The following is a 26,363-nucleotide window of genomic DNA, read 5'->3' on the forward strand; positions in this document are numbered from 1 at the left end:
TTACCACTTCCCCAGGAAAATAAGAAGAGGTATATTCCCAATTCATGGTGAGGGTTTTATGGGAACTTTATAGCAGAAATATGTAGGTGTGGCAAACTTTATAGTAGCTACCTAGGGTTTTATTATTTAATTTCAATTTCTAGAGAGCAAAGTAACATTTTTGGTCTAATTCTTCTTTTAGCCTCTTTATTAGGTTGAAATTTGAGATTCAATCTTTTCTTTTTTATTCTTTTACTTTTATAATATTTTTAGTAAGTCTAGTTTAATGATAACATTTGTTGTTGCGGTTAAAATGGTGACATGAACTTCTTTATATACTATGCATAAGTTACATTTCTAGTCATTGCACATTAAATGAGTTAGTTTTAGCCCCCATATATATATATATATATTTCGTAATTCAATTTTGACTCAAACAATAAAAGTTAAATACATGGGGTCAAGTTTTGTTGTTAGCCTTGTACTCTATGTAAGTTGTGGACTTAACTCCTATTCTCTAATTTGATCAAGTTTAGTTCTTATATTTTTCTAATTTTAAAATTTTAATCTAGTAGTCACTAAATCTATTAACTAAAGTGGTGTGACTTTTTGTGATTATCAAGTGGAAATAACAAGATGATATATTATTACTGATGCGATAATATGTTTGCCATATAGGATTTTGGAAATAATAGAATTTAACTTAACGAATGGATATGAGGATTGAAATTTCAAGAAAAAAAGTATAAATATTAAAAATGACCAATTTAGGATAAAGTTTCTTAATTTTTCATCTCAACCATGGTGAGATAGAATCTCATAGGTACATGCTTTTCTATGCTTTCTCCCCAATGGTAAAATGTTGTACGGAACATAAGCAAAACAATGTAGTGAAGCCTAAAACTGCAACTTATGCATAGTATAGGAATTAATAGTATAATTTGATCTAAACTTATTATTAATTGAACATGTTTGACTGGATTTTCACATTGCTTTGACTGTATGACCGAATAATACTAAAGAAAACCAATAGCTAATAGTGTTATCAATTTGAATTTACAAAACATATTATAAGAGTAGAATATCAAATTATATGAAATTAAAATAAAGATGCTAAATTTCAAATTTCAACAGTTAATGGACTAAAACCATAATTAGACCAATATTTTTCTGCATTTTACACCGGCTTGTCTCAGTTTCAGCTGTTGGTATTTTACATAAAGCTTTTTACGTTTCATGAGTTTTGACTGCACAGTGTAAATCTGTGAGTTTTAATTTCTCCAAACATCACGTGACGAATTTATGATTCATAATTCATGACTAAGAGCACTATGTATACTCCAAATTAGTAGCAATATGTTTCATATTATTTTATTTATTGCTGCATCATAAATTTAACTGTCCAAATTTATGATTATAAACAGTCCAAATAATTTCTTTCATATCCACCATATATGCTTCGAGAGAAGTTTTTGAAGTGATGCTTTTATAAAAGTTAATTCGTATTTTAATCATTGAAATTATTATTTTTGTGTTAGTGTTTTGTTTTAGATTTTTGTGAAGAATCGTGTATGATTTATGAAAAAAAAATACAAATTGGTGGAGATAGATAACTACAAGACTTGGGATAGGTATTAATATTAAGTGTGTGAATATTAAATAAAAACAAGGTAGCAATATACAGATTCAAACAGCTACATGTTGGTCAATGGTGGATGCATGTTAAATCCCTCTTTGACTAAAATGTATAAGAGGAGAAATTCAAGGAAAATACATCTTCCAATCTTTGCCTAACACCTCTTTTTTCTCTCAAAGAAGTACTTAAATAAACAAGAACAAATTCACCTAAATGACACAGTCAAATCATTCTCTGTCGGGAAAAGGTAAAAATTCAATGCATCATTGAGGATAAACTAATAATATAGATGTCCATAATTAATTCATTATTCTCTATCTTAATTTGCTTTTTATTATTTTCCCCCGAATGATTTAAAAATATTATTATGTCCTATAAGAGATTAATAAGTCCTAGTTAATATATATATATATATAAATTAAGTGCAAAAATTATAATAATATTACTGAATTATTTTACTAAAGTAAAAATTTTTATATAAAAGAAATAATGTAGATCCACTATAGGAGTGGAAGTAAAATATATTTATTAAAAGTTTATTTATTGTATTTTTAAGTGTTGTTTGATAAATTAAAAAATTAAATTCAAAATTTTTAAATGTTGAATTTATATTATAAAATTGTTTGTTATGTTAGGCTATGTTTAATAAATTAAAAAATTAAGCGTTAAAAATTTAAGTACTGAAAAATTAGTCGTTGAATTTAAATTATAAAATATGTTTGGTATAATATTTAAACTTAAATATTAAAATATATATATATATTATAAATACACTCCACTTTCTGTGTCTATTGTTTTTTTCCAAGTTGCTTTAGAATTTTTTACTTGGTGGAATAGAGATCGAAAGTGGAAAGCTGACATGAAAGAATATAATTATATTTGATAATTTAAGTATTCAGTTGTATTTTATACATCAATATTAACACATAGTAATTCATGTTTTGATTAATATATGCTGTAACACCAAAGTTACAAAATGATGTTGGATAATACAATGAGGGCGATTTATGTGAACAACTATTAAGATAGAAACGATTTACACAATGGATAATGTGGAGAGCCATTTGGATTGATGATTTGAGATGGTTGAAGTCACACTTTTGCATAGTTTTTGTTGAGTGTAAGCTATATCTAGGGTAGTTAATAAATCTGTTCATGGGCTGAGTTGTTTGTCTAAGTTTGAAGATTTGCTCGAACTTGGTTCAACTCAATCTTTTTTTTTCTTAAGTTAGTAATGTTTTATATTATGTTATTTTTATATATTATGTAATTCATAGCACTATAAGATGGGTCACCTCTAAGTCATTCAACACAACTTTGTAACTTCAAAAATCCAAAAGTTTAAAAATTAAAACATGAGAAATTTTGAAGATTAGAAGTTCTCTCCAAAATATCTAAAGAAATTCAAGAACTTGAAGAAATTTTGAAGAGCAATGCATTAATTTTGAAGAAAATAACTCCTCGATCTTGTTCAGCAGATAGAAAAAGGCTAAACATGTTTTCAAGATCAAGTTTGGAAGGCTTTTGAAGCGGAATCATCCATCCAAGATCAAGTCTCAAAAACCCTTAAAATCAATGCTTTTCGTAACCCAATTGCGTTGACATAGAGAAGATAAAATTTATTTTCACGATCAAATCTAGAAGACCCTTAAAGCAGAACCATGCATCCAAGATCAAACCATAAAGACCATTGGATCTAAACTCTCTCCAAATCCATTCTCAAAATCAAATCTCGACGATCCTTGGAGTAGACTTCATTGATTCAAGATAAAAGTCTTAAAAAACCTTGAATCTAAATTAAATGAAACTCTGAAGCAAGCATCTTTACAAACCCAATATAAAGATAAAGTCTCAATGATCCTTGAAGCGATCTGTATCCATCGAAGATCAAGTTTAGATAACCCTTGGACCGAAGCTTCATTGAAGAGAAGCATCAAAGAATTTATCCAAAGATTGTAACTCATAATTTTATAAACTTTTTTTTTTTGTTTCCAATTTTTCAAGTCTTATTTCAACTTAAAATTTGTGTGTATATTTATGTCTTTCAATAAATTTACTTTCTAAAAAAAAGTTGAATAGCTTAAGTTACACTTAAAAAATGGATTAGCGATTAAGTTGAATAGCTGAATTTGACCCTTCACCTTTCAAAAAAAGAGTCAAATCACTTTTATAACAAAAATATTGACTAAAATATTAATTTTTAACACTACTAGCTTGGCAACTCATATGATAGTTCTTTCCGACATCTTGCTAACATAACATTATTTGTCTTATATGTTACTTCAACAAATAATTCAAAAATTATTAAAAAAATCAAAATCAAAATCAAAATCAAAATATAAATAAGTTCATAAAATTTTGAAAAATTAGCATGGAATATATGTAAATTGTCATGCAATCTGCTGCATTTAAAAGTTTAACATTTTAGTTAGTATTTTAGATTAAAAAAATCATTTTAACTCTTTTTCAAAAGATTGATGATTAAATTTAATTCTTTTTAAAAGGTTGAGAATCAAATTTAACTCAAAAACAAAAATAATAACTAAATTGACAAAAAAATATAAATATTAAAAACTAAATTTAAAATTACGTCTATATTTTATAATTTTGTTTCATGTGATACAAGAAGTATAACTTGCCTCATTGGTGATGTGTAAATCTTTTACTCTTAATATACTATATTAGTAACGTAAGACATACAAATGAAGTTAATTAGTAAATTTGCAGACGTGAAAAATCTCAAAAAGATTTATTTTGGATTTAAACTGATTCTTTTATAGGAATTTATATAAAATATATAAAAACACACCAACATTTTTTATTCTGTAAAATAATATTATTTTTAATCATTTCTCAATTAAATTAATACCTCATTTGACTCCCAACCTAAATTCAATCAAAAACTTAAATATAATATATATTAAAAAATTAATTAATCAAAATGAAAGATACCATAGATTCTTAATATTATTTATATAATTAAAATTTTTGACTGCCAACATAATATATATATATATACTGAACTACAATTAAATAAATGTTTCAAATAAAGGGGTGAAGAATATCTATCATATAATATTTTATTAAAATAATTAAATGGGGAAATAACTAAGTTTGATCTTTCAACACCTTTGATCTACAAAATAACTAAGTTTGAATTATATAGAAGAAAAACAAAGTTTGAATTATGAATAACTTCTTCTTCTTTTTTGACTCTTCCCCTTAATGAAAATGCTAGAAGAATGTAAGGCCATAATCTTTATTAATAATTAGTAGGTTAGTTATCACACTTCGCGTTGAGTTAATTATTTTTAATTAAATTATAAAATAAAATTTCAAGGTTAAAATATACTTAAAGTCTTAATAATCTTTGTGTATTCAGAATTTAGTCATTATATTTTTATTTTTAAGAATTTAGTCATTTTACTTTCAAATATAAAATTTTAACTTCAATTATTAACACCATTAATTTTTTTTTGTTAAATTCGCTAGAGTGACATTTTGATTTTTTTTTCTTTTTAAATATTCACATGGTAGCCATGTAATAAAAAATATTATAATAGACATGAATTTAATAGATAATTTTTAATGGTGTTAGCAGCTCCTAAAAGTTGCATCATCATTTTAATCAAAATAAAGTTTTTGGATTAATCAATGACATTATAAAAGTTGAGAGTAGTATAGGGACTAAAATTGAAACTTGACCATTGTTATATAATTTATAGATAAAATGCCATTTTGCCATGTTGATAGTTTTTTTTTTTTTTGCCAAAACGTTTATAAATAGTTAAAAAAATTTACTTTTAACCTTTCAACTATAAATAACATTTTTTTTCTTGGACACTTGTCAGCATACAAAGAATATGATAGTAAAATAATAAAATAACTATTACATATAAATATATAAATTATTTGAACTAACTAAAGCCAATTGTAAAATAAATGACCAAAGTATATAAATTAAAATATAAAGATTAAATATCAAATGTGATCATAGTACATAAGTCAAAATAACAATTTTACCATTATCTTATAATGACTAAAGAAGGGGGGAAGCCATGTGATTAGTTAGTTTGAATAATTAGCATTATTAATAATTTTGGTGATTGATGTGGATTTTTTTTTTAAAAAGATTTATTCCAACTCATCATCCTAAAATAATTTTTTTTGGTTAAAAATAATTTTTTTTAATTCACATCAAAAATTTATCGGACTAATGAATAATATTAAGTATTTGGACTAAGCAATATAAAAAAAATAGGGATTAAATTATTGTATATAAAGAATAAATATTAATTTTGGACTTAGTAGAGACCTAGAGGGACCAAAAGTGATGTTCGACCAATTTCTATAAAATGCAAAAAATAAAAGAAAAAAAATTGAACATGTGTCAAGTAGAGAGACAAAAAGTGATATTTGACCAATTTTCAATAAATGAATATAAATATCGAACACGTGTCTACCAAGGTCCTTTCGACTTTTCTTTTATATATAGGTTATAAATTAAAATTATTTTATTTATCTGAATTTAATTTAAATAATAAAAATATATTTTAAATTCTTTGTTGGGATATAAAAAAATGAATTTGTATTTGAAAATATAAATTCAAGTTGAATTTCATAAGAGTTAATTTTTCATTGGTTAAATATGAAAATTGTGGTTTAATCTTTATATTTTATTTTGATAATTTTTAGTCCTTATATTTTCAAATTTTGAAATTTTAATTCTATCAAACGATAATTGTTAAATTATCCTATTTTCAATATCTAAGTTGGCAAATATATTATCATATGTGTAATATCATATCAGCTCGTTATTTTCACATATTATTTACTTAAAATCCAGGTAATGAATTAGCAGCTATTATTTACGTCAACACTGAAATTCCAAAATTCAAAAATATAATAACTTAGAATGATCGAATTGGAGAGTATAGGTTAAATCTACAACTGTACACATAGTATAAGACTAATAATTGAATTTAACTAAACAAGTTTAACTGCTATTGTTTGATTTAAGACTAAAATTTCAAATTTTGAAAAGTAAAATGACTAGATTTGACAAATTCGAAAAGTACAATGACTATATTTGATCAAATTAAAGTACAAGGACTAAATTCATAACTTTCTCAAAGTATAAGGACTAATGGAAAATTTTGACCTTTTATTTAATCCATTTTAAACCATGTAAATTTCAAAATCCATAGATTTTTTCTATAAAATTTTTTATTTTTTATAAATTAAAATAAATAATATAACATATAACATATTTAAAATAAATGTGTTTATTTTTATAAATTAAAACTAAATAATATAATATATATATATAACATATTTAATCTATGTAATATTTAAAATAAATTAATTGAATAGTTTTCTATTTTCATCTATTTTAATCTTGATAGAAATTTGATTATTTATTCATTTTTATACATTATTGATAATAGTCTGGCCAACTATTAATCTGACAAAACTTAAAGAAATCACAATAAGATTTTTCATTTTAGGTCTAGAATGAATAACTCTTGGTCTAAATTAGATGTGTAACACCCCTAACCCGAATCCATCACCAGAACAGGATTACAAAGCATTACCGAAGTTTACAAATTAATTATCAGACATTTCATTTCATCTAGCATTCATATTAGAAACCAATCAAAATCATACATAGTGTCCCTTAAACGAACCCTCTAGGCCCAAATTACGCATTAGAAACAAATAGGGACTAAGTCAAAAACTTAAAAAAAATTTCGAAAATATTTAAAATTTTCAACACTGCAGGGGTCACACGGCTGTGTGACTTTCACGGTTTGGAGACATGCCCGTGTCTCAGGCCGTGTAGGAATTCGAAATAGAGACACATAGCCGTGTCTCAACCCATGTTCGTGCCCGTGTGAATATACTGACTTGGGTCACACGGCCAAGTCACACGTCCATGTGCTAGACCGTGTGAGCATTCTATTTTGTACAAATTTAAGATATAGGGGACACACAACCGTGTCACCCGGCCGTGTGTCACACATGGTTGAGACACACGCCCGTATCTCTGCCCGTGTGGACGAAAATAATCCATTTTACAAGCCATATTTCTCACCCAATTCTATGTCAATCTACAATCGACATTACACATATCAACAAACCATATTTAGACATCCAAAACAAGCCAAAATAAGTGGCTAAACTCGACAATTTACATATAGACCATCACTAAACAAAATACCTACATATGCCATTATAACCAAAATCAAAACATTCGAAAGTATCGATAGAACCGATGGATATTGTGATACAACTCCAACAAGCTTCCAACCCAATCGAGCTTTCGATAATCTGAAAAGTAAAGGAAAACAAATACATAAGCAATAAATGCTTAGTAAGCTCGTATAAACTTTAATCATAATATTTTTTTTCAAATATGAAATTTATACATAAAAATAATCCAATATTGATACCACAATACTCATGAAGTTATATTTAACAACTCACTAAGTGAATAAATCTACAGTATCACTTATACATATTATTCCTAGCATAGTAGGATTTTAAACAACTTTAATTCTTCCAAAATTTATTTATTTTCATTTGCGTTTCTTTACTTTCCACACTCATTCCATATGCATAACACACTAGTCATAAGCATATCATTCAACCATAGCTACAAGTTAGTGCATTTAAACATAGACCTTTTTCGAATTAATTACATGATAAATCATTTCATAAATTGCAGAACTTAAACCTTACTACTCTTTCATGAGGACTAGCATATTTTCATTTGAGTACTTGCCCTTTAAATGCATCATATAAATAAACATATTACCATTTAACCAATAGCTTGGCACTTGCCTAAGCATCAAACAACACTTGTTAGTGTATTTAAACATATTTCATATAAATTCAACATTGATAATCTTATTTTCTCAACATGTCACACTTGAGTTTATTACTCATCTCAGCTTACATAATTTCCTTGTATCATCATATAAAAAATATTCATATATGTACATATCGTGATACATATCATTCTCTTACCGTTTCTTCATAATCATATATCATTCATTTCATTATATCAATATATCGTGTACCATCATTTCCATATATTTCGTATAAATATCAAGAAACATGTATGAACTCAATAATAATCGAAGTTCCATATACATATACTTTCCACATTACATGTCCATATAATAGGTACAAATCATATCTATATATTTCAAATTTATTTTCGTAATGATTCATATCGAATTCAGATTATCTCATACCAGAACTTTGCCCATTGAACCATTTAAATATCGATGGATACACGAGTAGTACACACGAAGTGTACAATTTGTAATCCGTCAATTCATATTCGGGAATGCTCATACGAGCACATAAACATGAAGCTCATGTGAGCCAATATCGGGAGGCTTATCCGGGCTATATAATGGGAAGCTCATAAGAGCCATAATCAGGAAGCTCATAAGAGCCATAATCAGGAAGCTCATGCGAGCCATAATCAGGAAGCTCATAAGAGCCATAATCAGGAAGCTCATGCGAGCCAATAACGGGTAGCTCCGAAGAGCCATTAATCAGGAAGCTCCGAATAGCCATATATTGAGAAGTTTAAGCAAGCCATATCGGGAAGCTCACAAAGAGCCAATTAACGGGAAGCTCACAAAGAGCCATATATCGGGATGCCCATAAGAGCTAAGGTGTTTCCACAACACATGCTTGATCACAACATATCGGGGCGCTCCGAAAAGCTATAACGGGAAGCTCGCAAGAACCATATAACGGGAAGCTCGCAAGAACCATATAACGGGAAGCTCGCAACAACCATATAACGGGAAGCTCGTAATAACCATATAACGGAAAGCTCATAAGAGCTAATAAAGAGACGATCTTTCGAGCTATGGTGTGTCTGCAACATATGCAAGATCACAACCAATACGGGAACCCTGTATCCAATCGAATTTCATGTATTCAAACAGGGTTTAATATTTATCAGGCATTGTCGAATATGTGATTAATTTCATATATATAGCAATTACATAATTTACATATACAACATTTAATTCAAACATGTAAATGTACACAATTTAGTTACACGAACTTACCTGAATTGAATTGTAATAATTGCAGGAGTTCAAGGACTATTCCGCTGTTTTTTTTTACGAGTATCTACAGAATCTTGATCTAAAGTATAAAATTACTCATTCATTAGCATATATTTCAGTTCCAATTCATTTCACAATTTATACCCTTCAATTTTTTAAATTTACACTATTACCCCAACTTTTACAACTTTTGCAATTTAGTCCCTTAACTAGTTAATATATCAAATCAACTAATTTTTTTCTCAATTAATAATTTATCCAAATATTCTAGGCTATCATACAACCCTTAATAAAATATAAATTTAATACCAAACCCTAATATTTTAACCATTTTCACAATTTGATCCTAACATCAATATTTAAGAAAATCATTTTATAGTATCATCATACAACAAAATTAAAGCTCTAAACCCACTTGGTATTAATAGTTTCTTTCAATATATTAATTTAGACAATAAAACAATTCATTTCATGCAATTTGGTCATTTTTGACATTTTTACAAAATTACCCTTAAAATTTTACTTTTTTTAATTTAGTCCCTGAGCCTGAAACATGCAAATTAGCTATTTTTAATGTAAACTCATGCTATCTGAATATTCATATATATTCTCCTCCTCCTCCTCCTCTCCATTCCACATCCTTAATGTATATAACATGCTTATATGTAACATTATCTATAATTTCACTATTTACTTATGTGTTCATATCAAAGCTGTCCACTTGAGTCATAGTCACTAAATTATTTACATCTTGAACTAAAGAATTCTAAGTTAAGATCCGGTTGATGTTTTTGAAACTAGACTCAAATATCTTTCTACCATAAAAATTTTAGAATTTATAATTTAGCCAATAAGTACAGTAAAATCTTCAAATTTATCCCTATTCTGATGTTTGACAGTTTCGACCTTTCTTTACTAAAAATTAATTATCTCTTAGTACAGGGTTTGGCTGATGTTTCCGTTTGTTTCTCTTGAAAATAGACTCATTAAGAATTTAAACATATAAATTTAAACCCCTAATTTTTTTGAAAAAATTTTGATGATTTTCCGAAGTCAGAACAGGGGAACCCGAAATCAATCTGCCCTTGTCTCACAAAAATTCATATATCTCATAATATAAAATTCTTTTGCCTACAACATTTCTTCTATGTAAAACTAGGCTCAATAGGCTTTAATTTAATACTTTAATTAACCTCTAATTTAATTTTTATAATTTTTGGTGTATTTTCAAAGTCAGACTACTGCTTCTGTTTAAAACTATTTTAGTGCAAAATGTTTATAACCAAGTTTATAACACCCTCTTCTTTACAATATTTCTCATCACTTCCTCTTATTTCCCTTCACTAACATATCAATAACATAGAACCTTATATAATAAAACTCTACTTTAACATCATTTTCATGCTTTTTCAATAATATCAAACTTAAAAATATATTGAAATCTTAATGTTCTTACCTTGTCCTATTGGTTTCAATCTTTAACTTGATTTTCTCTCTCTTCTAACTTTCATTTTCTTGAATCCAAGGTGATTTTCTTGTTCTCCATAGTCTCCTTATCACTTTTCTGTCTCTTGGTGATTATGAAAATTTCTTGGAATTCTTGGTGAAAATGGTGAATTTTTGGTAAAAGGACCAATTTGTAAAGAAAAGAAAATTTCTTTATTTCTTTTCTCTTCTCTTCTCTTCTCTTCTTTTCTCTTCTCACGTTACTAGTTCTTCATCTTTCTTTCCTCATATACTAAATAAAATAATAAAATATAATTAAAAGCCAAATCAAAATATTAATAAACTAATATTTATTTAATTAATCTAAAATATCACCAACATCATCATTACTCTTCAAAATTATCTTTCTTGCTAAATGACCATTTTGCCCCTTATGATTCTTCAAAATTTCTCCATTGACTCCACTCATTTTGGTAAAATTATGATTTAACCCCTCATACTTTTCCACTTATTCAATTTGGTCCTAATTCATCCTTTTTCCTTAGTTTCTAGATCATTCCATCCTTAAAATATTTGCACTATTAGTCCTTCTAAATTTTTATATTTACACTTTAACCTCTCAAATTTTGAGTATTTACTCTTGGGCCACAAAACTTTTCTCACTTTTGTGATTTAGTCCTTTCTTGAATTAATATATCATAATATACTTCCCAATGTTGACATAACTCAAAATTTCTCTTTTTGTCACTTTATTTCCTTATTTTACTATATTAAGAACAATATCTTACTTTCTTACTATAATAACTTTTAGGGTATTACAAGATGAGTCAATTCGTGATTTGTAATTAGGATAGGAATATATAGTGGCGGAGCCAAAAAAAATTTTGGGGGGTGAAATTAAATTGTACATTTTTACGATAGTAAAAATGCAATTTCACCATTTTAATAGTTTATATCTTTATAGTTTTTAAATGATTAAATCAAATTTTTATTATTTTTTGGGGGCCAAAGTGCAATTTTACCTTTACTAATTTTAAATTTTATAAATTATAAAAAGCCTAAATGAAAATTTTTCCATTTTAGGGGGAGCTAGCCTCTACCAGCCCCCTCTTGGCTCCGCCACTTGGAAATATAACTGATTGCCTTGGGTAGCCATAATTGGAGTTATTCTTGATCAATTTGGTCTAAATTATTAGTATAGAGATATAGCTCAATAGTTAGACTAAATTAGTTCTTTAATTCCTTAGAAAAGAATTAAGGGAATTTTAATTCCCAGGTTAGTAATTAACTCTATTTGGATAAATTGAGTGGAGATAGAACAATTAGCTACTATATTGGATAAAATTGTGATCATAGGTTTTTGTTATTGATTGATTATTTCGATTTAATTTGCATTGTTTAGTTCTATTTATGTGATTTAGTTTGAGAAAATTATATTATCGATTTATTTGGATAGGTATTAGAGTAAGATTTGGTGATTAGCTTTATAATTAGTAAAAACTATTTGTGGGATCAATATTTTTAATACTATTTGTCTCAATACGTATACTTGCGTGTGCAATATTTAATTAACAATATTCATTTGACTAATTGAAATTATAAAAATTAAATTAAAAGTAATAAATGATGCACTATTAAAAGTGTTACCAAATTTATTGTATTGAATTAAAAATATTACTAAAACTAAATTAAAAAAATTTTTAGGGGTCAAATATAATTTTTACATTATTTTTAAATATTGATACAAGAATAATTTAAATGAGATAAAAATTTTCAGCAAATTTACCATCTTTTTCAAACAAATATTTCATAGCTCAAAAAGGTTTTAAGAAATTGAAGGCTTGGGTGTCAAATAATTTTTCAATAAATAAAATAAAGGGATACACTTATATCGATTTATACCTTTTCGCATATTTTGTATTAATATTTTAACAAATTAATAATTGAATTCGTCGATATAACAGCATGTTTGGTTGGGTGTATTGGATTAGCCAATACACCCCTAATCCGTGGGCCCCACTAATCCCCACTTAATCCCGTGTTTGGTTTGATGTATTGCCTATTACAGGCCTATTACAACACGGATGTATTCCTCATTTTCTCTGCTTCAACAACGATTAGCCAATCCGTTTCAAAAGTAAGGATTAGCTAATCGTTTCTGTTTTACCCTCCCCAGCCAAAATCTGCTGCTCCACCCCACCCTCTCCCTCCCAACATCAACAGCAGTTTTCTTCGAACCAAATCTCCACCGTCTCGCGTTTGGGAAGCGAGAAAGTGCGAGAAAAATGAGCAGACCGGGGAAGAAAGTCGTCGATGTCGCGTTCAAAGCATCAAAGAACATTGATTGGGAAGGGATGGCTAAGCTTTTGGTCTCCGATGAGGCTCGCAAAGAGTTCGCTGCTCTTCGTCGCACTTTTGATGAAGTTAACTCTACTTTACAAACCAAATTCAGCCAGGTCTTTTTCTTCTCTCTAATCCCTAGCTCCTTTTTTATTCTCTCTATAAATCAATTGGGATGTTTTGGGTTGTCTCCTACACGATGGCGCAGCCAGCTTGTGAAACGGTCATGAATTGGTTATCTTCTGGTGGAGTTACAGAGTTGTTACCTGAAGCAAATGTACAGCCCAATGAGAGATTCATGGTGATGCGGGAAGTTAGTCCATTGCCTATTTCACTGTTATCTGGCTTTTCAATGAATCTTTATTTGAAGTTGGTCTTTCAAATGGAAGAATCTTTATTTGCTGGGCAGGTATTATCCTGAATAGAGTAATGTAATCTAATTTATAAATTGATCACTATTTTCTTGTAGGCTTAATTAATTTTTATTTGGTCTTTGACAATTGGATCACTACTGATTTTCAAACTATTTCTAATGCTTGGTATTGATTCGTTTGACGCAGGTTGTTCCTAGTATTGCTATGGTTGAAACATACACCAGATTGTTGCTCATTGCACCTCATTCGTTATTTTGTTCGCACTTCAGTGTAACTTGCTTCCCTTCTAATGTTATTATTTCTTATCTTTTAGAAGATTTCTTAGTAAAGGATTAGTGTCATGCAGTTTTCGAGATTTGTGGTATAAATTTTGTCCATTGGAAAAGTTATTCCATCTCATTTTTAATGGAAGTCTTAAGAAGTAATTGCCACTTTCAATATACTTGTAACCTCATTCTTGCTACTGGCTGAAAGTAAGTCAATCATCCTACTAATTTGGAAAAACAAATTTTGACTTATAATGACTTTATCTGTCAATATAATATTTGTTTTTCAGATTTCCTGACATCTGTTCAAGATCATGCTACTTTTCATCCAAACCAACTAACTGACTAAATGTAACAATTCACCCTTTATTAAATCATTTAATTTAGAAAATTGCACTTTGGAAATTTCTTTCCAAACCCATTGTAACCATCCATTGGCAACTTATATAAGAGCCAATGATGATTTATGATCAATAGATGACTCCATGTAGTGGGAGAAGGCTTAGTTGTTGTCTGACTGCTGATTTTTTCAATTTAGACCAAAGCTAAAGTCTGATTTCCTTATTCTCTCTTTATGGATTTACAAAAATATATTGTCACTTGCTAATAGAATAATAGGATTTCTTTAAAATGCCTTCTTTGCAGCATTTGGCACAGAGGAATGCTTCTTTATTGAGCAAGCCTGCGGTGACACTTCTGGTGCTTGAAATTGTCAATTATCGTCTGCTTCCACCGTACAGGTGATCTTCTACATGGTTCATTCAGCCAAGATACTCCTCTCCCTTCTGCTGGTCATAGCATGTGATAGTATTTAGAATGGAATTTGCAGTTTCAGATTGAGCTTTCTGATTCCTGAGGATTTCTGTGCCCTTTGCTTTATATTGCTATTGCTTTATATTTCTCTGACTATTTTTTACGGAAATATCAATGCCTGACCTATATCTGGACCATAGATATGGGGATATGACCCTTCAAGGACCCTACAAATTCTTGGAAAAAAGCTGAACATACCCATTTTGGACATTTAGCCTGATCTGACACTTGCACTCGAGTTTGCGTAACACAGTTATCAATCATTTTCCAGCTCCAGATCTCCTTGATCTTTCCTAGATCAATTCCATGCCCCATACTTCACTGAAAGTTCAATGGAAATCAATTGCCAATGAGGACATTGTTTAAATTGGCTGCTATTTTGTTTGCAAATACAATTCTTATTTATGTGCAATTCACTTGTTGAATGCTATTAGCATTTAACAATTTCAGATTAATGCCGTAGATGTTTCATTTCAATAATGCTATTATGTGATCAGATTCTTCTGGACACCAAAACTTGAGATACTCCTATACTTATGTTCAAAGTAGAATGAAGAAAATATAGACATCTAGCTACTCAATTCTCACTTGTCTGCAATTTCTAGAAGTCGAAGTAATCATATTTATCATGCTTGTTATAAGGTTTGGATGGAGTTTTGAGTGATTCACCGTTACAAATGTTATATACTCTTCCATTGCAGGTGTAGAGATCCCCAAGTTTGTTGACACCGTCACTCCTCAATACAAACCAAAATTTGATGAATTGGTGAGAATCAACAGGATAATTGACTCTCTTTTACCCTGTCTCCAAGTTTTTTCCTCGAATGATGTGTTATTTATTTGTGGTTATAGCTTGTAGAATTGAAAGAGGCAGAGGAGAAATCCTTGAAAGAGTCTGAGCGATTGGAGAAAGAAATTGCCGAGGTTCAAGAACTTAAGGTAATAAATAAAACAATGCCGGAATGTGTGTTGTTGTGTTCCAAATCACAATTGCTGAATTTTTTATCTTTTTTTATGAACAGCAAAAGATCAGCACCATGACCGCAGACGAGTACTTTGAGAAACATCCAGAGCTTAAAAAGAAATTCGATGATGAGATCCGGAATGACTACTGGGGCTATTGACATCTTTGTGAATTTAATGGCCAAGCTTTTGGTCTCGACTAGAATTTCTGAACCGTTTCTGTTGTTTTAACCCCTTTTCTCTTGTGCGGTGATCTGGGTTGGAAAGATTAGGCTGTAATGATAAGAAAATAATTGTGTGAGAAAAATTTATCCAATCATTTGAGAAACAAGGTGGATCTTGTAAGACATGCATTCTATTTAGCAGGCATCCGCAGTCATACTTTTATGGCAAAATTTTTATTGTCTGCCCTCTTCATTCCATTCTGTTTTATGTTTATTATTTGAATATTATCTAGATACAATTGAATTTGGACACCTATTTATCTTGATCCATTCTATATGTATTTTTAATAAGTGGTTATTTATATTATTAGTATTTTGAAATTTTAAATTTTATAAATTAATATAAAAAAAGGTTTTTACATCAAGAATGAATTTATTTATTCAAGTGCATCTAGACAATCATTTATCCAAATTCATCGGGACGTGCTTTTTAGTTCTTTTTAATATTAATTATTTTAAATTGTATAAATTCATATAAGAAAATTTATTATCAAGAATTTTATGAAATTATATATTATTAAATTATATGTAATAATAATTATTTTAAATTATACAAATTCATGTAAGATAATTTATTAGTTATAATTATTTTAAATTTTATTAAATCATATATTTTAATTAAAATATATTTAATATTAATTATTTCAAATTATCTTTTATGGTATCATATATTATGATTTGAGTAAATTCATATAAGAATATTAATTATTAAGAATTTTATTAAATTATATATTTTAATTATAATATATTTAATAATAATTATGTTTAAATATGATTAAAATATTTATTATTGATAATAATAATCTTATTAAAATTTAAATAACAATAACAATAATCATTTACCAAAACAAATTTATGCTAAGGGTATTCTAGTCATTTTAGTTTTTTCCACTATGCTATTACACCTCTATTCCATTCAACCAAACACAAGATTACTATTACGCCTCTATTCCATTACATTCAACCAAACAGTTGATTTGCTATTACACCTCTAATCCAATACACCTCTAATCCAATACACTTCTAATCCAATACACCTCTAATCCAATACAGCGAACCAAACGCACCCTAATTGTATTTACTATGCATGTAAATTTTCTAATCGATTCAACATCTCTATTATATCGATCTAAAATAGTATATATTAATATTTATTGAATGATTAAAAGTTCTTTACAAAAAAAACAAACAAACAAATAGCTAGAAATATTTAATTTACGTCAAATTTAATATGCATTATCTATATAAATGGAATATGAAATATACTAGTTAAATCGTTAAAATATTAATTGTTCTAAATACGAAAATGTGTAATATTATTTTAGATTTATACGGGAGTAACTGGATCACTCCTCATAAATGAATCATTGACTATTTGGTAAAAAGATCTCTCTGCCCCCTTACACTTTTGAAATTGAGCAAATTAGTCCTTCTAAAAAATATAGAAGCAATTCAATCCGAGTTAATTTTGAAAGTGAGCAATTAAAGACAATTTACCACAGCATTAATGTATTTTGCCAATTGTACATAAATTTGATTGGTATAATAAAAAATTTAGCCCTCAATGTTTACATATTTTGTTAATTTGGACTTGATTCTAAAAAATTCAAAAAATTTAGCCTCAACATATACACATTTATAAAAAAAATTGCAGACTAAATTTGTTAAATCATGATCAAATTGAAAGAATGCGTAAATTATGAAAGCTAAACTTGTTATTATATCTATCAAATTTATGTAGAATTGATGAAAAACATTAACGTCATGATTAATTGTCCTTAGTTGCTCACTTTCAAAATTAATAACGTTAAATTATTTCGATTTTTTTAAGAAGGACCAATTTAGTTAATATTAAAATTGAGGAGGAAAGAAATCTTTTTAACTTACTATTTTTAAAGAAAATCATCTCCTCTCTAGCTCAAGCCATGGTTGAAGCATCTAAAAGTTGAGGAGATAAAAAATTAACCCAACCCTATAAGAAAGGAGAGCCCATTGTGCAGTTTAAAACTATTACAGCCCAAAACACACATTACATTCCTAGATTTCATTAGTAAGGTTGATGTTATGGTTTATAAATATGATATAATTTAATTTATTTAATTATTATTATATTATTTTTTAATTTAAACCACTAATACTATTAAAATTTTAGATAATGAGATTAAGTTTTTGTTTGATAACAAATTAAAAACATTAATTCAGTCTAAAATTAATATTTTTATTAATTTTTTTTAAATTTTCTTGATAATTCATAATAAGAAAAAAAGATAGAATAAGTATATAACAAACTATTATCACTTAATGTAAAATTTGTTTCAATTATTTTTATTTTATTTTACCATTATATCATTCTTTAAAATATTTTTATTTTATTTTAACATTATATTATCTTTTAAATATCTTACGTTTAAAGTTTGACTTTATTTAAATAATGTGAATTTTTTTAAAAAAAAGATAAACATATGAAATAAAAAATTTATATCTATTAAATAATCTAATTATATTCGGTACCTCTTTTTAAGTGATATACCAAAAAATTTATAACATAAATTCAGTACTTAATTTTTTAATCTTTAATTTTTTAAATACTTGATTTTTTTTCACATTATCAAACAACATTTAAATTGGATTAATTTTAGATGATAAATTAGTGGAGAAATAATTGTTTTGAATGTCATAATTTAACCATTTTAATTGCATATAAAATTCAAAAGGTTTTGTTTTCATTTTTTTAAATGTCAAATTCTGTTATCAGACCTTGTATTTTGGTTAAATTGTAGATTTAGTACATGTACTTTAATTTTATCAATTTTAGTATTTGTAATTTTTAAGTTTGTCAATTTTAGTCTCTATACTTTTTTTAATTTTGAGAAAAGAGATAAGGAAATTAAAGTTTCAAGATAAACTCATTGGTATCAAGAATTAGTTCAGATAACAGATTGTTAGTTAAGAGAAGTTTCTTTTTCTTTTTTGGGTTTTACAAATTTATAATTGTGGGATGCCTTTGTTTTAAAGTTGAAAGCTTCGGTTAGGAAGTTTGAGGATTAAATTGATAGAATTAGTAAATGTGAATGGTTAAATTTATTAAATTATTTAGAATTAAGATCAAATTGACAGGACATGTAAGTATTAAGGACTAAATGTGTTATTATACTGGTTAGAAAAAGACTTTCCGTTATCAATTTAACGACGAGTCACCAAAAAAAAATGAATTCAAACATTAGTACTTAAATTGAAAACAAGAATACAGAATTATTTGAGTGACTATTTTACCTTTTTTTTTTGTAATATGTGGAACGTATCTCATAGTATACTTCTCCTATTCCAAATGTAAAAGCGTTAATTTTAAATAATAAAGAAAAATAAACGTCCACAATTAATTATTTCATATTAACAAGTTCTAAAAATCATTAAAATATGGTAAATTTATTTGTTAATTATGCGAGAATTTAATCATAATGTATAATATTTTTAAAACAATTTAATTTTTTCATTTAGTTCTAAAATAAATTAATTCTAAATGATAATAATTTTATTTTACTCATTTCCATTTTGATTATATAAATAAAGTACATTGCAATCATTGAGTTTCTAAAATAATTAGTTTCAAAATTGTTTTCTTAAAAAAATTTCCAAAAACAATTTTAATATTTTATTTTTAAATGTCAACATTTTTATGTATTATAATTTTATTTAACTGAACAATTTATTATCTATATTACACAATAAAATTATTTTTCTTTAAAAATAATACATTAAAATTATTATTTTCTATAAATTGTTCTCATTTAGTTCTGGAAATTTTAAAATTATAATAATAGAAATATTTTTTAACAAATTGCAGGGCAAAAAACAACCCATGGAACAATGATATCTTCAGCTTTTTAATTTCATTAAAACCTTATTATTTATTGCATGTTACAATATTACTTTTCAATTCTCCTTTTATTTTAATGATTTTAAATTTTTTTTATAATCAATTTAATCTCGCATTTTGGGTGAAAATCATAATTTAACCAACTTAGAATCTCATAATTTATCTAGTCATATTTCTTTCTCTATCAATATTAATATTTTATAACTTTTAAATATATAAATGATATCGTTGATTGAGCCTTAACTCGATTTGCATCGGTATTGTTGTCAATGTAGGAGGATGTGGGTTCAAGTGTGCTAAAATGCATTATCCTCCTATTTATGAGTTAAACAAGAATTATAAATAGTTCTAGACATTATACTAAAAAAAATCAGAACTTATAATAAAATTATTCAAAAAATATATATACAAATGATATTTACTTTCATTAATTAAAATCCCGATTTGACATTATGTATTTCAAATTTGAAAATATATAATGATATTTAATTTTAATCAAATTATAGCTTTGTACCTAAAGAATATATTTCATTCTTATAATTTAAATAACAAAAATTCAAATATAAATTTTTAAAATTTTAAATAATTAAAACAATAAGAGGAGATAACGTCTTTTATATCTTCCTAAGTTCTATCTAGACCTATTCATGGCCAGGTCTCCCGTTCAGGCCTGTTTAAAAATAGGAAATTTGGAAGAAGAAAAAAATGCGAGACACGAAAAACGGGTCGGGAAAAATTTAATGGCCGTTTTTTATATTGGCCGAACCTTGGGTAAGATTTTTTTTTTGCCTAAGTCTAGCTTGGCCCGAATATGTTATGTTATAAAAACAATTATATTGATAATATATGTTAAATGTTAATAATTATATATATTTATATGTATATTAAATCACTAACTCAATAAAAATTAAACTCATTACTCAAAACCTAAAAAAAAAATTTTACCCAACTTAAAATATAAAATTTTAAAAATTATATTTAATACAATAAAACAATTATTATATTTATGGTAGTGTTTTTAATATAAATACTTTTTAATGTATTTTTAATGTGTTAAAAAACTTTTATTTTAGCATTTTTTTAGTGCATTAGTGCATTATATATATATTTAAAAATACTGTTAAATAAAAACTAATCTAAAAAAATTCAAATATGAGTGGTTTAGGTTTACCTTTCTTAAATTAGGTGGTCAAATTTATATAAAAGAAAATTAATTTTTGAGCTAGACTAGACTTAAAAAATTAATCTAAATACTTTACATGAGCTCAACTCGACCCATGAATACATGTAGTATTAACTTTTATTAACAAATAATATGGCTCCAAAAATAAAAGAAAATTGGTTGAAATCTATAATTGATTAAAGATTGTGGACCCAATGGGCTGATTTTGGTATTGGAGAATACATATCCACCAATGCCTTCAAATCTAAGCCAAATCCCAAAGAATCTCATCTCATACTTCATATCCAGAAATCTGTTTCTTCCAATAAAAATCAAATATAAATATTTTTGTGGGGAAATAAAATGGTCACTTTGTTGGATTAATTTATGATGGGGTTGAGGAATAGGGTACTTTGAGACAGTTTCAGAAAACAAAGGTGCGTGGTCTCTACTCCACCAAAATGGAAAGACTTTGGTCCCTCCATGACGGTTTCTTCTCCTTTCAACCTTTTGCTTTCAACTTTGGTTTTTCCATTTTAAAGTACAAACAAATTTAAGTGAAGGTAATAATTTGAAAGAAAAAAAAAAGTGGAATACATTAGTAAAATTACCGTGGAGAATTTTGTATTACGAGTTAGATTGCAAAAAAATGAGTAAATTAATCTCTGTACATTAGATCCAGGAGCAAATAAGTCCTATTAAAAAATCCATCTATTTCTGCTGTTAAAAATTAATCTTCATATGTTGGCATGAGGTATATGCATGTGGCATGAAACATGTCACTGTCTGGTTATTCCGTCAATCATATTAGTTTTTAAAAGTGCAAATGAATGAAATTTTTAACAAAAATGATCGAATGGCTCTTTAATCTAATGTACATGGACCAATTTGTTATTTATTGAGTAGATAGAGCAAAATGCAACCGACTCTTAATACAGGAACCTCAATGATACTTTATCATGTCTATTATAAATATAGCAAATTCTATATAAATATTTTAAATAAAATCTTAAATATCTATTTTATGTGAAAAAAGAATTGGGTAATTGAGATGGTGAATATATATATAATAAGGTAGGATTAGATTGAGTGGAGTCAAATACAAGAACAATGTAAAGAGTCAATCAACGAGAACAGATAGGAATTGAATTATCATCTTATTAACCTAAAGTTGAGTGTATATAAAGGAATAAACTCAATTAATATTCAAGGAGTTCTCAACAACAAAAATTAATGGAGATAAAATAGTAAAGTCGAAAATGAAAAACAAACTAACCATTGAAAACTAGAAACTAAATAACAAATAAATTAAAGGAGTAAATGTTAAAATTATATACCAACTTTGATTTAATACGTCATGAATTTTATTTTACATGATAAGAGTTGGTTCTATTTTTTTTTTTTTTGAGATTTTTGATTCTATACTTCTTGTTATACTATACGTTGATAATGACGGTAGAAATGATCGCAAAGCAATAAGAAAGAAAAATAAGAACACGTAAATTTTACGATGAAAACTCTTATTGGGAAAAAAACTATGGGTAGAGGAGTAGGAATTCACTAATGTTGAAAAACAATAATACAAGAGGTTTGCGGCTATGCGTAGTTTTTAAAGGCTAAACAACTCATCTAATAAAAAAGTATAGTTTTATACGGATTCAACTTGTGCGGCAAGATTTGGTCCTTAGACCTTCGACCCCCAATTTTGCATCTCTATTTTATTTCTTTAACAAGTGAGTTGCACATCGTATTTTTCAGGCTGGATCAAACGGGGTTCGGATTATACAACTCTTAACACTTCTCTTACATTTAAGATTTTAAATTTCTACTTTAATTTTGACATAATTTGATACCTCAACTTTTTTTTTGTTATATTCAGATACCAAATCATTTTTTTAGCTTAACAAATATTAAACCAATAAATTGAACAGAAAATTTTCTACATTAAATTTTAGAAAATAAAATTATGGATATTAAATTCTAAAATAATATAATATATAGTGACGTGTTACATAAATTGAAGTTATAAATTATGATTAAATTCATACAAAATATGAGGAAAAAGAAAAGAAATGTTGGAAGTATCGTCCACGTTGTTTGTCGGCCTCTTTAATCATAAAAAAGAAATAAAGAAATAAGAGTATGAAGAAACCAGAAACAGTCCCCTAGATTTTATTCCAAAGAGATTAGTGGGTGCAGTTGACCATGTCCTGTCTCTCCCCCATTAAACTTTCACATCAACTTATTATTATTTTGATTAATTTAACTAATCTCATACACATTCAAGTGGCTCTTGATGAAGAGATAAACTAAACCATCATCAGCAGATAAGGACTCCGTTTATCCACCTCATCAATCTAATCACTTGGATAGAATTCCTGATCTTTTTTCTTTGTATTGGGTGCCCCATCAATTCAAATATTTTAAGCCCCTTGTTTACTCACACAATGGAAGATATATTCCGAAGGACCCAAAGGGAAATCAAGACTTTTGTGAATCAAAATAGCTTCCAATAGGGGTTTATATAGGTCTCGATTTTAGGTTTTGTTTACACTTTTTGAAGGAATGGATTACTTTTTGAATCTTGTCATTCAAGTTTACAATTTTCATTAATAATGTATTAAATGATTTTTTAATATTTACTAGTGTTATATTTTTTAGGTCAATATTCGTGTGACGAATCTTGTCAGAAGACTGTAATTCATACTATATAATCAATGCTACTTATTTCATCACTCTCTTGTCTCGTGGACCTTGAAAGGTCCTGTCATAGGCTACTCGAGTTGACCTATGAAGACAAGACTCTTCATAGCCACTAAAGGCACGTGTTTGACATGACTTATCAAACTTACTATCTAAAGGGCAACTGGCTGCATAGGAACCACTCAAAGAACATCGTACAAGGGGACATGAAAATATATCGTTGTTTTGTCCAATGTCCTCTTTGCCCTCATTTCCCTTACATCTTATGACTCTCTATACAGCCAACATGTGAACTGTCACCAAGCACCACCTTATATCCTTTGTATTGAAAATTACAATTGGTTTGTAATATTATTAATAAACCTACATAACACAATAAATGGATATAACTTGATGCATGATGATGGTTGATGTATTTTGGGGTCGAGTAGGTTAGACCTAATTAGGTAAAATATCATTAAAAGAAAATAAAGTTATAAGGATGTTGAAATTTGTACTTCAATATGCTTTTTGATGCTTAAGTTAGCAGGAAAAAATATGTGAGAAATGGGTCAAATTTAAAAGTACAATGCTTAGATCAAAGAGTATAAATTATTGTTGATACAAAGTATGAATGTTGGTAGTTGGAGACGATCCACACAATAGTCGTGTGGAGAGCTATAAGGTACATGTTTCTAGTTTTAGAAGTTTCTTTAGAGAGATTTGGTGAGACCTAGTTAGTTGAAAATAAGTATCTTGTCTTCATTTAACCTTGGGGGTTGTTTTTATACTCTTGGGACAAGTGTATGTCTTAAAAAGTTTAGGAGTTGAGTCATGGTGAGCCTTCAACACATGTGTTTAGATGTGATGAAATAGTCAGGTGTTGCCTCTAAAAACCTTTTAGTCTACATGATTCAGCCTTGTAAGTTGGATAGGTAACAAAGAGATGACCAAGAGTTGACCCTTTAGTAGGTCCTTCCAAGAAGAGTTTGGAAATGTATTTTTTGGTGGTCAACAAGTTAACTATAAAGGGCCCTTCAAGTGTGGTGGAGATGCATAAAAATTGCCCCTAGTCTGTGGGGAGGCTACAAAGTGACCTTCCTTAAGACCATATGTAGCTAGCAGGGTGTGCTTCTAGCGAGGTTACCAAATGTGAATTTTGAGATTCAAGTTGTGTGTGAAATGTGCATGTGGCGACTATTAAAGTAGTGAATATGCAAATCTAGGAGATGGAGCACGTGGAGTGTTTAAATATTAGGATAAACAACTTTTCATTTGTTAAAGAGTAACATGTTGCGCTATAAATGGTCATGGAAATAGTTGAAATGACTACATTAAACACAATGATAGTGTATTGGAAAGCCTCTGAAACAATTGAGGGCGTTTCGATAAGGACTTCTATAATATAGGGATTAGATGCATTTTGGAAGCTATTATTTGCTTTTCAAATTTTCAAAAGAAAAGAAATTTTTGCTAAAGTTTGGTGGTGGTAAGTCTTTATCTTTTTCATTTGATATTAGAATATGGGAATGTGATTTGAAGGAAATTTTTAGTACATTAGTTTCATACTTTTTTATTTTTGGTTTTATGATATTAAAGATCAAACATTTGAAATTTGTTTTATGATTGATTTTTTCTTATGGTATACTTGAGTAGTATATTGGTAAATATTTAGGGTTTATGGTTAGGAGTAAAAGAAAAAATTACAAATGGAAACAAGGAAAATCAAAACATAACTGGAGAAAGCATATAGGGATTCCAATTATAGAGAATTTTATATTCCCATTACTTGAGATGACGTCGATGCCGTAGCAATCATGAAGACACACGACAAATGCTACATGTAAGAGCTTTAGGTCATAACAAACCAATATTTGAAATCACCATTCTTGATAGGCCAAGATGTATGAGTGATGTAGAAGAGCCTTAAAAAAGAAAGAGGGATTAAGATGAGTTCTTGAAAGTTAGGTTGAAATTCTAGAGAGAGAGTTTTTTAAATTGAGAATTCTTTATTAGATTTAGATTGGAGATTGTATGTTTTTAGGTTTTAAATTATTATTTGATCATTAGGTTTTAGATTTGGAAAAGATTAGATTGGGTTTATGGGAGGCCCAAGTTGAGCTCTTAGGAAGCGAAATTAGTTCTCGTTTCATCGTTTGCATTGTTCTTTGTTAATATAGGATTTTCGATGTTTAATACTTGTTAAAATAACTTGATTCTTTGTTTTGGTTGTGTAATTGAAGTTGATGAGGTGGTTAAAAAGCTCTACTGCAAAAGTTGTCGATGAGTGATTTGGTTTGTGCATTATAATTTTTTATAAACATTGTGTTTTTGCCAATTGATTGCTTAAGATTTAATTTAAAAATTTTAGTAGCTAAATTCATAATTGGAGAATCGGTTGGTTGATTGTAAGTATGGTATGCATGTATGTTGAAGTATATGATCTTGTAGAAATTGATTGCTTGGAGTAGTTGCTTGGATCATTAAATATAGAATAATGTTGCC

The 26,363-nt window shown here is 27.7% G+C and overlaps 1 protein-coding gene and 1 long non-coding RNA gene across 2 annotated transcripts; both read left to right on the forward strand.

The window, feature by feature from the left end:
- The first annotated feature begins 13,442 nt into the window (after window positions 1-13,442).
- LOC121219475 (mediator of RNA polymerase II transcription subunit 23-like) lies at window positions 13,443-14,881 on the forward strand. Its single transcript, XM_041097722.1, has 4 exons — window positions 13,443-13,580; window positions 13,640-13,906; window positions 14,058-14,141; window positions 14,783-14,881. The coding sequence occupies exons 1-4, from the start codon at window positions 13,443-13,445 to the stop codon at window positions 14,879-14,881; spliced, it is 588 nt and encodes a 195-aa protein (XP_040953656.1).
- Window positions 14,882-15,783: 902 nt separating this feature from the next.
- LOC121219238 (uncharacterized) lies at window positions 15,784-16,400 on the forward strand. The gene is made up of 2 exons (XR_005915887.1): window positions 15,784-15,889; window positions 15,973-16,400. It is a non-coding gene; the product is annotated as an uncharacterized lncRNA (long non-coding RNA).
- Window positions 16,401-26,363: the final 9,963 nt, after the last annotated feature.

The sequence above is a fragment of the Gossypium hirsutum genome, chromosome D07 (assembly GCF_007990345.1).
Source record: "Gossypium hirsutum isolate 1008001.06 chromosome D07, Gossypium_hirsutum_v2.1, whole genome shotgun sequence".
NCBI classification, from domain to species: domain Eukaryota; kingdom Viridiplantae; phylum Streptophyta; class Magnoliopsida; order Malvales; family Malvaceae; genus Gossypium; species Gossypium hirsutum.

Coding starts and splice junctions, on each gene's coding strand:
- LOC121219475 (XM_041097722.1), top strand. CDS start 13,443: ATGAGCAGACCGGGGAAGAAAGTCGTCGATGTCGCGTTCAAAGCATCA. Junction 13,907..14,057: donor AATCTTTATTTGCTGGGCAG/GTATTATCCTGA, acceptor CGTTTGACGCAG/GTTGTTCCTAGTATTGCTAT. Junction 14,142..14,782: donor TATTTTGTTCGCACTTCAGT/GTAACTTGCTTC, acceptor CCTTCTTTGCAG/CATTTGGCACAGAGGAATGC.